General features: G+C 35.8%; 1 protein-coding gene across 2 annotated transcripts in view; it reads right to left on the bottom strand.

Moving 5' to 3' along the window:
• Positions 1-3,639: 3,639 nt before the first annotated feature.
• LOC130047149 (telomeric repeat-binding factor 1-like) overlaps positions 3,640-13,302 on the bottom strand; it is a 24,321-nt gene continuing 14,658 nt past the window's right edge. The window contains exons 7-10 of one of the 2 annotated variants that reach the window (XR_008796191.1): positions 7,222-7,273; positions 7,050-7,080; positions 6,218-6,734; positions 3,640-6,055 (exon numbers count right to left, since the gene is read on the bottom strand). Coding sequence is in view for 1 of the 2 variants with exons in the window: in XM_056141566.1 (XP_055997541.1) it covers positions 6,356-6,734; positions 7,050-7,080; positions 7,222-7,273 (462 nt within the window). In the remaining variant the exon portion in view is untranslated. Of the gene's footprint in view, positions 6,735-7,049; positions 7,081-7,221; positions 7,274-13,302 lie in introns of both variants that reach the window. The other variant, XM_056141566.1, reaches the window with a different exon arrangement.

Raw genomic sequence — 13,302 nt, 5'->3', positions numbered from 1 at the left:
CTTGGAGTTTTGAAGTTCAACTTATTTTTTCCCCTTTCATTACCCATATATGTGATGAAAAATGAGGCAAAGGGCAAGATCATACTCATTTAAGAGTGAGATAATTGTGGGTATTGGGGCGAGATTTGGGGTAATGGGACAAGATGATGGCGTGAGATTTGGGACAAGATTTAAGGGTATTGGGGTGAGATTTGGATGAAATTTTATCAACGTAGCGACATTTACCACCCAGGCTTCGACTAATTTCCCATGTGACATGCATGCATTCATTGTTGTTTTGAAACAAACTAGAAACTGAGCACATTGGGTGGTGGAAAATAGTGATTTTGTAAACCTCGCATTGGATGGTGGGGAAATACTGATTTTGTAAGCCTCACATTGGATGGTGGGAAATACTGATTTTGTAAACTTCACATTGGATGGTGGGAATTAGTGATTTTGTAAACCTCGCATTGGATGATGGGAAATAGTGATTTTGTAAACCTCGCATTGGATGGTGGGAAATAGTGATTTTGTAAACTTCGCATTGGATGGTGGGAAATAGTGATTTTGTAAACTTTGCATTGGATGGTGGGAAATAGTGATTTTGTAAACTTTGCATTGGATGGTGGGTAATAGTGATTTTGTAAACCTCATATTGGATGGTGGGAATAGTGATTTTGTGAACCACATTGGATGGTGGGAAATAATGATTTTGTAAACCTCACATTGGATGGTGGGAAATAGTGATTTTGTAAACCTCACATTGGATGGTGAAAATAGTGATTTTGTAAACCTTGCATTGGATGGTGGGAAATAGTGATTTTGTAAACCTCACATTGGATGGTGAAAATAGTGATTTTGTAAACCTTGCATTGGATGGTGGGAAATACTGATTTTGTAAACCTCACATTGGATGGTGGGAATTAGTGATTTTGTAAACTTTGCATTGGATGGTGGGAAATAGTGATTTTGTAAACTTCGCATTGGATGGTGGGAAATAGTAATTTTGTAAACTTCGCATTGGATGGTGGGAAATAGTGATTTTGTAAACTTCGCATTGGATGGTGGGAAATAGTGATTTTGTAAACTTCGCATTGGATGGTGGGAAATACTGATTTTGTAAACCTCACATTGGATGGTGGGAAATAGTGATTTTGTAAACCTCACATTGGATGGTGAAAATAGTGATTTTGTAAACCTTGCATTGGATGGTGGGAAATAGTAATTTTGTAAACCTCACATTGGATGGTGGGGAAATACTGATTTTGTAAGCCTCACATTGGATGGTGGGAAATAGTAATTTTGTAAACTTCGCATTGGATGGTGGGAAATAGTGATTTTGTAAACCTCACATTGGATGGTGGGAAATAGTGATTTTGTAAACCTCGCATTGGATGGTGGGAATAGTGATTTTGTAAACCTCGCATTGGATGGTGGGAATAGTGATTTTGTAAACCTCAAACTGGGCACATTGGATGGCGGGAAATAGTGACTTTGTGCTCATGGAGAATTATGTCTCCCCTCTTTCAGGGAGAGACATTGTTTTTGTACTTTCTGTCTGTCTGTCTCACAAAATCTTGTGAACGCTTCTCCTATATGGCTGATCAGATAGATTTGAAACTTTGTACAATGTTTCATTGCCATTTGTAGATGTCATTGTTGGGACAGGAGGATCCAATCATTTTCCTAAAAGTTTAAAGTGGATTTAAGAGGGGTGGAGGATGTAGAATAGCTTGTGCACACTTCTCCTGTATTGCTTATCGGATATAGATTTGAAACTTTGTACAATGCTTCATTGCCATTAGATGTGCATATTGTCAGGGCAGGAGGATCCAATTATTTTCCTAAAAGTTGTCGTGAGTCTAAGAGGGGTGGAGGATGTTAAAATAGCTTGTGAATGCTTCTATATATGGCTTATCTGATAGACTTGAAATTTTGTGCAATATTTCAATGCCATTTGCATATTTACATAATATATTGCAGGGGCAGGAGGATCCAATCATCCCTAAAGTTATAGTGCTTCTAAGGGGTGGAGGATGTTAAAACAGCTTGTGAATGCTTCTCCTATATGGTTTATCCGATAGACTTGTTTGTACAATACTTCAATGTCATGCAGATGTGCATATTGTAGGAACAGGAGGGTTCAATTGTTATTCTTAAAATTATAGTGGATCTGAGGGTGTAAAATAGATTGTGAACACTTCTATTTGGCTTATCGGAGTTCAAATGTCTACGTTCCTGCTGCATATTGTAAACATTAAAAATGGAAAAATAAAATTTGAACATTTTCAGCACAAATCATATCCATGCCCTTTTCTACAATGCTTTAACTAAGGTATTTCTAATGGTCAGCAAAAATTTGAATGTCAGCTGTTGAGTTACAAGAGAAATAAATACAAAGCTAACAATTCTTTATGTAAACAAGGCTTATGTCACGTTTTTGTTTATAGGTTTAATATACCAGTAAAAGTTTAAACAGATATTTTAATTTACAAGTTAATTCAGAACACAAACAAACCTGGCACGAGCATTGTTTACATAACAAGGAATTGTGCTGTATCTCACTTGTAACTCAACAAATGACATTCAAATTTTCACTGACCATTAGAAATATTTTAGTTATTAAGCATTGTAAACATTAAAAATGTGGAATGTAAAATTTGAAAATTTTCAGTTTAAACTGTGTCCATGCTCCTTTAATTAAAATATATTCTGAACAATGACAACATCACACCCATCCACCCCCCGCTTAGTGGGAAAATAATATCCGTAACTTCCTTGAATGTTTAAAAATTTAAATCAAAATAGCAGATGCTTCGTTATTCATATAAGATATGCATAAAATCTGTTCATCGGTGTTAAAGATACATTCTAGACAAATTATGTCTATGGACAGACAATGATTCCCTTGCATCCTCCCTCATAAACTGTTTGCAGGGGTATAGAAAAAACAAGAGGTACTGTGAGCAATGCTCACTAAGAATACCCCCCGCTTACCCCAATCTCCCAAAAAGTGTTGTTAATAGGTATAAATTACCTCTTTCCCGAGTGTAAAAATATGGTATGCCTTTGTAGAAGAAAATGGAAGATATAGTCCGAACACAAATCCATGGTATAAACCTATAATTTTGACCTTGAGATCAAAGGTCAAGGTCATGAATGTACATGACACATAATCTCATGGTGATACACCCATGTCTTTTGGTATGACTGTCAAAACCCTATAATCAATTTTGACCTTGAGGTCAAAATTCAAGGTCATATAGAGGTCATGAAGGTATCCGACACATTGTCTCATGGTGATACATTCATGTGTCAAATATGGTATGCCTATGTCAAAGAATAAAGAAGTTATGGTGCAGACACGAATCCATTGTAAAAAACCTTTTATTTTGACCTTGGGGTCAAGGTCATATAGAGGTCATGAAGGTACTCGACACATCGTCTCATGGTGATCCACCTGTGTGCCAAATATGGTATGCCTTTGTCAAAGAACAAAGAAGTTATGGCCCGGACACGAATCTGCACAGACAGATGGTAAGACAGACAGAGTGATTCCTGTATACCCCCCCCCCCCCCCCTTTGTTCGGGGGGGGGGGGGGGGGGGGGGATAAAAATGCTCCTCATTTTGAAGCAGATGTATAAAAAAAAAAAAAAGAAATTGAATATCATTTATTGAAAGCTAACATAATAGTTGTACAAATGCCATACTAATTTCAAATATTCGTTAAGATAAAATACAACCTTTGATTAAGCATTTTTATCCTATTACTTTTGTAAAGATTCACAAAGATCTATAGGTCTCTAGTAGTACATTAAATAAATTCTAGTCCAGACCATCATCATTCAAATTTGAGTGATAATTATTAAGGTAGCTCCATCCTCATGTGACTTATCAATATCAATGGTTGAAAGTGGAAAAACTATTAATTTCCATTCAGTTTAATTTAATTAAGTAACCAAAGAAAATTTGTATGTAGCAACCTTTTTAATGATGTCAGACAAAACAAGAGGTACTGTGAGCAATGCTCACTAAGAATACCCCCCGCTTACCCCAATCTCCCAAAGGGTGTTGGTAATAGGTATAAACTACCTCTTTTCTGAGTGTAAAAAACAAATGGCATGACAAACCGAACTATATTGCTACTTCGATGTCCAGTGCGCGTGACCTTTGACCTTTTGACCCCAAAATCGATAGGGAACATCTTCATCCCATGAGTAGTCCATATGTATGATATGGTGACGGTAGGTGGAAAGGATAACGCTTTAGAGCCCGGAAACCATATTGCTACTTCGATGTCCAGTGCGCGTGACCTTTGACCTTTTGACCCCAAAATCGATAGGGAACATCTTCATCCCATGGGTAGTCCATATGTATGATATGGTGACGGTAGGTGGAAAGGATAATGCTTTAGAGCCCGGAAACCATTGCGTCTACAGACGGACGGACGGACGGACAGCCCGATTCCAGTATACCCCCCCCACAACTTGTTGCGGGGGGTATAATCAGAAGTAGAGGTAAACATCAGAAAATCACACGTAAAACAGAATAATAAAAATAGATAAAAACTTGTTAAAATGACAAATTTTTGATGCCAACTGTTTAGAAAAACTGCTAATTTATAAATATGAATAATTCAATTGGATATTAAGTAAATCACTGTATGATAAACATACAATAGAGGAAATACCAGTCTTGGAGTTATTGTCATTGACAACATTTTATTGATTATCTGTAGAAAATATAAAACTTTTTCACTATCAACAATTTACAAATTTTTAACTTTATCCAGTGAATTAAATGTTTTTGAAAGGCATATTTCTATCATGAGCAAAGTTTAATTTAATAATTAAAATCTTTTTTGTAAAAACCTATGACATCACATGAGGATCGATCTACCTTAATATTAAGGGTATCTTTGTGGTTTTCAAAATAAATGAAAATATCCTGGGTCCTGAGGATATGATTTACATTTTTTCCATACATAATGATTATGTAAAAACTTCTCAACCCACCCCGGCCCTTGGTAACGATTTGAACAAACTTGAATCAACATTACACGAGTATGCCTGCTCAAAATCATTTGATAAATATAGTACTTTTGTTGACTGAGAATTTTTTTTTTTATAACTCCATTGTAAAATTTTGGACTACCTGATCAAAGGACTTTTAACTTATGTACATGCAAATTTTATTGTAGACTCCTCATTTTACACAAGTATTTAATATGGCAAAATGACTCGTATACCTCAAATCGCGTGAACATGAATTCATGTGTCATCTGTTCTTACATGTATTCTAACTACAGAAAATTAAATTTTATTTCGCGAGTGACGCCTCTCATGAAATTACATGATCATAAATTCTTTGCGTATATTTAGGAATCTACAGTATATGTGAGTGCTTACATATTACATGTAGCTTCACAACTTGTCCTCATCACTTTTTATTCAGAAAATTTTGTATTAATTTGGTTCTTACAACAAAGATTTTTAAAGAATTTCCTAATATATTTCGAGATGTTTGTCCATCTTTGAAGCCCTATTGTGGCCCCTGCCATCGCCCCAGGGAGCAATAGAATAAACACATTAATCTACACAGGTGGATTATTGCCTATATGCCTTCATAAAATATGACTAGAGACCTATATGGGCCTTAACGGTCACCTTGAAATGAACATCCATTGTTGCCCGGGGCTTGTGGTATGAACTGACTGCATGTAGTTCCATAGGAAAGCAAAAATTTGGGACAACCCCCCCCCCCCTCCCCGGGTGAGAGCCACAGTTCTACAGGGAGGTTTGAACTTCAATCTTCATTACACAAGTTTTAACTTTTGTCATAGTGATTCTTCAGAAATGAAAAAAAATGTGACACACTAAACAATTTTTGTGTTTTCTTATCATCATCCCATAGAATCATTTGAACAAACTTCAACACTCTTTACCAAACAATGCTTTGTTTTAAGCTTGGTTAAAATTGGACTATCAATCTCCAGGGAGAGGTTGAAAATATGAAAAGATTACGATACTGCGATGATGGCGATGGACTGTGATGTGGCACCATGACTGTAAACTGAGATAAACTCAAATTAAAATTTCAAATCAATTCAATCCATAAAAGATTGATACTTTTATCAATAAAATTCATTTTGAGATTAGAATTTGATATGATTCAGAATCTCAAAAGTATAATAAAATAAAGAATTTGTGTAATTTCAACAAACTCAGGGTTTACATGTGAACTGACTCGAGTCTATACTTTTCAGTCTATGGTCATGGAGCCTGAGTAGCTTACTAAAGCCTTGTTGTGCTCAGGTGAGCTTAAAACAGACACTACTACTTTAAGAATGATACAATGTACAAATGTAATTTTTTATATTTTCACTGGTCCGAATTTCCTCCTCAGTCTGTCTATCTCCCGTGATTTCATTATGGTTCTCCATTTGTCCTTGAGGTGAACATTGCTTCTACTGGTATTCATGGCATCTTTAATCTTATTCCAATTTCCTACACCGTGTATCTGTACGCAGCGATAGAAATCATTTACCTCAGCATCGAGCCAGGGGTGTCGTTTCGGTGGTGAGCTTGGAACCCCTGTCGTTTGTCGGGACTGCTCTCTGTGCCAAACATTTAACTTAGGAATATCAGCATTCAGTACCGTACTGGGGCTTAAGTGATGTTTTTCATAGATCCTTGTTCCTAGTGACTTATAGCTGATATCCTGAGAATGTGAGCTCTCTGAGAGTTTCCTCCTAAAACAGAAGCATGTTCAATGGTATATATTTTATACAAAAAGAATTCAAAGCCAAAAAATAGGTCCAATCATATACTACGTGCACATACATGTGTTTGAATTAGATATCAGTTACGTAACAATTAGGTATCAGTTACATAAGAATCAGATATCAGTTAGATAAGAATTAGATATCAGTTAGATAAGAATTAGATATCAGTTACATAAGAATCAGATATGTTATATAAGAATTAGATATCTGTTAGATAAGAATTAGATATCAGATAACAATTAGGTGTCAGTTAGATAAGAATTATTACAGAGAAAATCTTACTTTTTAGGACTTGAACTCTTCCTTGGAGATACTATCGAAGAAATTCCAAGAATTCAATAACAATAAATATCATTTAGAAAACACACATACTGTACTACAGATATGAAACATTCATTCGGAATAAAAATATTCCAATTGTTCAAATCTAAAACATCTAATTAAGAACAGATACCTGAATCTGCATTCACATTGGTGTCTGTGTGTTTTCCTTTTTCTGCATTCACCTGTAAGACAACACTTGAAACTTTATAAAATGTCCATTTTAAGGAACATTTACACCCTGAATAAATTCTCTTTGTGATCTGTCCATTTTAAGGAACATTTACACCCTGAATAAATTCTCTTTGTGATCTGTCCATTTTACGGAACATTTACACACTCAATAAATTCTCTTTGTGATCTGTCCATTTTAAGGAACATTTACACACTCAATTAATTCTCTTTGTGATTGTGACAGTCCTATGTCTAACATAATAGACCATCTTTGTCTTGCATCCCTTAGAGAGAAAATATATTGTGACGTCACATTATTTACGCCTCAGATCAGCAGGGTGTACGGAAACTTACATCCAGCTTGTTAACCAATCGAAACTCGTCTTACATGTTACATAGGAAATGAAAGAAAGCAGAGGTGAGCAAGCTCACATATCCCATGCTCCAACATTGCTTGACAATGCCTCGCACAAACATTGCTTGACAATGCCTCACACAATGAATATTAATGATATGCATTACTGCAAGAACAGGACAGACGGGCTCGAAATTCGAAGTTCAATAGGGGCATAAATTCCAGAAAAATTATTGAATCACATTTCTCTGGGGATATGCACATCTACACAGTGTGTCATTAACCAGTGATTCAGATTGGAATGCAATTTGATAGGACAGATGGCCTAAATGATACAAAAATTATAGGCCATTTTGGCCTTCTCCATGAAAACTTTAGGCCCTAAATACATATGAAGTAATGCTTCAAAATAAACTGAAAACTTTAAAATTAAACTGACTTTTCATTTTTCAATTCTTCAGTTTAATTATCATGACTGCAGTCAACTGTTTGGGAATTTTCCTCGGTCGTTCCTGTGTTGTTTGTTGTTGTTTGTTGTTGTTGTTGTTTAATTGTTTTTCATCCCGTCGATAATTGAGACATCACCTGTTGTAGGTGAACTATCACAAATTTAGACCTACGCTTAGCGCTCGGGGCCATTGCAGTGAGGGTTCTTCAACGTGCCAATGCCTGCAGCGACACAGTACCTCCATTTTTAATGTCGCATCTGAAAGACTCATGATTCTCACTTCTAAATCTAGTAAATGACGAGCGTTTGGCGAAGGAGCAATCACTAACCATGTTTACTTCTTAGGTTTGATGCGGCTCTGGCACGAGCGGGACTCGAAGTCACGACCTCCTATTTACGAAGCACTGAGCTACTGCAACCAGAAAATCTGATGCTTAATAGGGTTTGTTGCCAATCATGATCATCAAACTGGACTCTCTTCTTTGAAGCCATTTTTTTCCAAAACTGGTTCCCCGCTGATTGTTGCAAACACAAGCGCAAGCTGGTACCCTGTTGAACTCACTTCTCTCATGTACCACAGGAAAACGCCAATTTTTGACAGCCAGGATTTGGGCTGTATCGTTATTTCATGTGTATAACAAAAGTTCCTTTCAAAACAACGACGACGCTAACTTTGATGTCACAGTCAACTACACTACGTTACGAATATACAGTGAAGCACGAAACTTCGTAATGTAGCGCAGTAGACTTTGACATCATAACTAGACTACAATGACTCTACCATTTGGAATCTCTCTAGTGAGACATAACAAGAGGCCCAAGGGCCTAGAATCGCTCTTCTGATAAATTGTACAACCCCACCATTTCTATTCTTAGCCTCTTAGTATTCTAAATCTTTAGTTAAATCCTAAGAATTAAAAAAAAGTAGGTCAATGTGACCTACTTTTTGGTTTACACATTTTGAGAACCCAAGAAATATCAACTGACAAAGTTTGATGATTTTAAGCCCATTAGTATCTGAATATTGAAATATAGCTGTCAAATTCCAATCGTAGGTCATGGTGACCTACTTTTTGGTCAGCGAACTCCGAACATGCAAGACCCATCAACTGACAAAGTTTGATGACTGTAGGTCAAATAGTATCTGAAATGTATAAATATAGCTGTCAAATTCCAAAAGTAGGTCAAGATGACCTACTTTTTCGTCAACACCCTTCAAACATGCAAGACCCAACAACTGACAAAGTTTGATGACTGTAGGTCAAATAGTATCTGAATTATATAAATATAGCCGTCCAATTTCAAAAGTAGGTCAAGGTGACCTACTTTTTGGTCAACACCCTTTGAACATGCAAGACACATCAACTGACAAAGTTTGATGACTGTAGGTCAAATAGTATCTGAAATATATAAATATAGGTGTCCAATTCCAAAAGTAGGTGAAGTTGACCTACTTTTTGGTCGAAACCTTTCGAACATGCAATACCCATCAACTGACAAAGTTTGATGACTGTAGGTCAAATAGTATCTGAAATATATAAATATAGCCGTCAAATTCCAAAAGTAGGTCAAGGTGACCTACTTTTTGGTCGACACACTCCGTTGACTCAAGATGCATCAACTGTCAAAGTTTGATGATTGTAGGTCAATTAGTGACTGAAATATATAAATATAACTGTCAAATGCCAAAAGTAGGTCACAGTGACCTACTTTTTGGTCGATACACTCCGAAGACTCAAAATGCATCAACTGACAAAGTTTGATGATTGTACAGTACACGACACGAGTTTTATGCGTGTTCCACGCAACGCGGTGGAACAAATTTGCCCCAAACACGGTGGACCTTTAAAATTGTCGGCACCTTTGAAGTCCTATTTTTCCGCGCGAGCTAGACATTGAAGTCCACGGAGGATCTCCGTGGATGTCACCTGTACCTCCGTCGATGCCACCGTGTACCTCCGTGTGATAAAACAAAGAAATAATTTCCGAAATGATTCTCCCAAAAAACCTTTTCGCTTGGCCAGCATACATGCCCTCACCCCATTACTTATTTAGAAATTAGCTATAAATCATTCAATTCTTGTAATTGTTGTTTAATGATACGTTGGTGTTTTCGGTTCATATCCGTATGTAGACTTCCCTGCAGACGTTCACACCTTTTTATGAAACGCCCAAATTCTCGACATCCTGTATATAAACACCTGTGTTATTCCTACCACTCGTCGGTACATTGTTTCACGGCACGTGCAGCACAAATTCACCAAATAAAAGAAGTGTCATGAACAACGACAATCACATGCCAGTAATTTCAATTTGATAAACAGCAGTTCAAAGAAATGTGTACCATAAGCAATAGTTTATTTTTACGTAAGGGTTTCATTGTAATTAGGAATATGTGATTAAGGTCAGCTATATACATGTACATGTTTACATTGGATATGAATTTCATTATGTACTCAAATGTGAAGCAATGTGAGCAAAGAATCAAATTTTTATCACTTAAACAAATAAATATTAAAACTATCTTTACTTTTAAACAAACCTTTAGAAAACTCCGTACTTTCATTAGGAAAATTTCATTAGAATGCCCATACTTCACATTAATAATAACACGTTTTTTTTTTAGGTTTTTTTTTCTAACTTGATAAATACTTTATTACACGCATGTATTATTTACTAAATGTATATATAACAGCTTTTTGTCTTTATATTTTTATATACCATTGCATAATGGTGATGAGATCCAATAAATTGAATTGAGTACATGTAGTCTTGAAATATCACAAAGTATAGAGTTGACAACGATTGAAATAAAAATGCAGACGTTTTCTCGTTTATTCAGTAACTCAATAACTTGCGCGTCTTCTGAATGAAAGTTGTAAAACAAACGTACTAGGTTTTGGTCAGTTATAACATAATACGGGGGTAAAATTCATCTAATCTCCGCTAGCAATGGGTTTTGAGTCAACTGTGCCTTCGTGCACGAATAATCTCGGCTAACGAAGATGCATTTTTTTTTTATGATTACCAATGCTCTCTCTCTCTCTCTCTCTCTCTCTCTCTCTCTCTCTCTCTTGCTTTCATTATCTAATGCATCTAAAGATTAAATTAAAGATTTTAATAATCGATAGCGTATATGAATAAAAGCAAATAATCGTTAAGTCATTTCTGTTTATATTTATATTAGTCTTTTTTCATGAACTAGTTGCATTTGACACCAAGGATTTACATCCTTAAATATTGATTACAAGCACGTAGAATCGGAGAGGGTGTACTTTGAAAACTTGAAAGGTTTTCGTAATCGGACAATTTAAGCACCATTTTTGTTGTTATTTTATTGCTTGTCAAGAAATTTACACAACTTAACCGGCAACATACCCCTTCTGATACATTGAAAAATATAAGTAATGTTAGCACGGGGCTCTATAAAGTTCAATCTGCTGTTTGGTCATACTTCGTCATTCAATAACTTATTCAAAATTAAAAAAAATGCTTGTCGGGTTAGCGGTACTATGATGTATGACTATAACAATGACCTGTGTATAACTTGTACATTCCATGCAAATTCGAAGGGGTTTTCGCCTCAGTAGGACAATGGGAGTCAGCTAATCCGTGTATTTGAAATCAACAGAAGTGCTTAGCTTCTTGCGGAAAGTGTGAAATATATTGGGTCGGCGTAAGATACCCGTGATCTTAGACTAGATCTGATATCGCGCCGACCCAATATATTTCACACTTTTCATGAGAAGTCAAAACCCAAACTAGCTAACCGTAATTGAGTTATACTGTGAGAAAGACCCTAGGAATTTGCATGGTATATATTTATTATACAAAAATCATTGCATTATCCAGACACTCCCGATGAACATTTTTTTTTTATGAAAACCTCTATCAAAGTACATCGAACATAAGTCTCGGTCAAATGTAATTAACTCGGGATTTTAAAAATAAATCATTCGATGGTTTGTATTTTTGCTTCTATTAATTACGTAATAAATTAATTCCAATTTGTTAATCGTCGACAATGCTCTAATTTCTATATTTGATAAAGTTATATTTGTCAAGATGCATATCAACACAATATGATGGAGGTAATTATGTTAAACAGCGCATTTGTCACACACAGAGAGAGAGAGAGAGAGAGCACTCGGTAATTATTAAATATCCCTATTACATGTTGTACATGTATGTTTTTCATTTACTGAATATACTAATTCGCATTCAAAACAGGAATTGCCTGCAAGTACGCATTATTTAAACATAGAATTTAAGAATATTTTAATGAAGAAAGAAGACTAAAAGAAAAAAAGTCAAAACCAGGTTTTCTTAAAAACATAATATATAGTGTTTGGTATCGTTGGAATCGGCTCAATATGCTGAAAAACAATATAAGTATCAGGGGGGAAAATATCGACATTTTTTCTTTTCTTAAAATTCCACCCTTATCTTGATTATTTGGCCTGCGGCACATTTTCACATCTCCCGCAAGGCGCCCGTGTCCAGAACAAAGCTCTTAGCAGCTGTGTGTATTCGCAAATAACACACACCGTGGAACACCGAGGACATGGTGTATCTCCGTGGATTTTCCACCGTGGTCTTTCCACGGTGGGGTGTATAAAACTCGTGTCGTGTACTGTAGGTCAAATAGTGTCTGAAATATAGTAATTTAGCTGTCAAATACCAAAAGTAGGTCACGGTGACCTACTTTTTGGTCGACACAAACCGAAGACTGAAGACGCATCAACTGACAAAGTTTGATGATCCTAGGTTTTACAGTGCCCAAAATATGCATCTAAAATTGAAAATGTGAAATTTGAATATCTGGAAAATTCAAAAAGTAGGTCACTGTGACCTACTTTTTTATAAATATGTTTCAAGGCCTCAAGATGCATCAACTTACAAGATTTGATGATTCTAAACCTCTCGGTATTTGAAATAACAACTTAAAATATATCTATAAATGATAAGCCATAAAATTCAGAAAATAGGTCATGGTGACCTATTTTTCAGTTGACGCATTTCAAGGTCCCATGATCCACCAACTGACAAGTTTTGATGATCATAGGCTTCAAAGTGTCCAAGATATGCATCAAAATTAATTTTAAAATAAATACCTGCAAAATTCAAAAAGTAGGTCACCGTGACCTACTTTTGAGACAACTTGACACAAGGTCCTAAGATGCATCAACTGTCAAAATTTGATGATCCTAGTCCTTATAATGACTAAAATATCTAAG

This window comes from Ostrea edulis, chromosome 6 (assembly GCF_947568905.1).
Source record: "Ostrea edulis chromosome 6, xbOstEdul1.1, whole genome shotgun sequence".
Taxonomy (NCBI): domain Eukaryota; kingdom Metazoa; phylum Mollusca; class Bivalvia; order Ostreida; family Ostreidae; genus Ostrea; species Ostrea edulis.
Note: the sequence above shows the minus strand (reverse complement) of the source record. Positions and strands in the feature narration are given on the sequence as shown.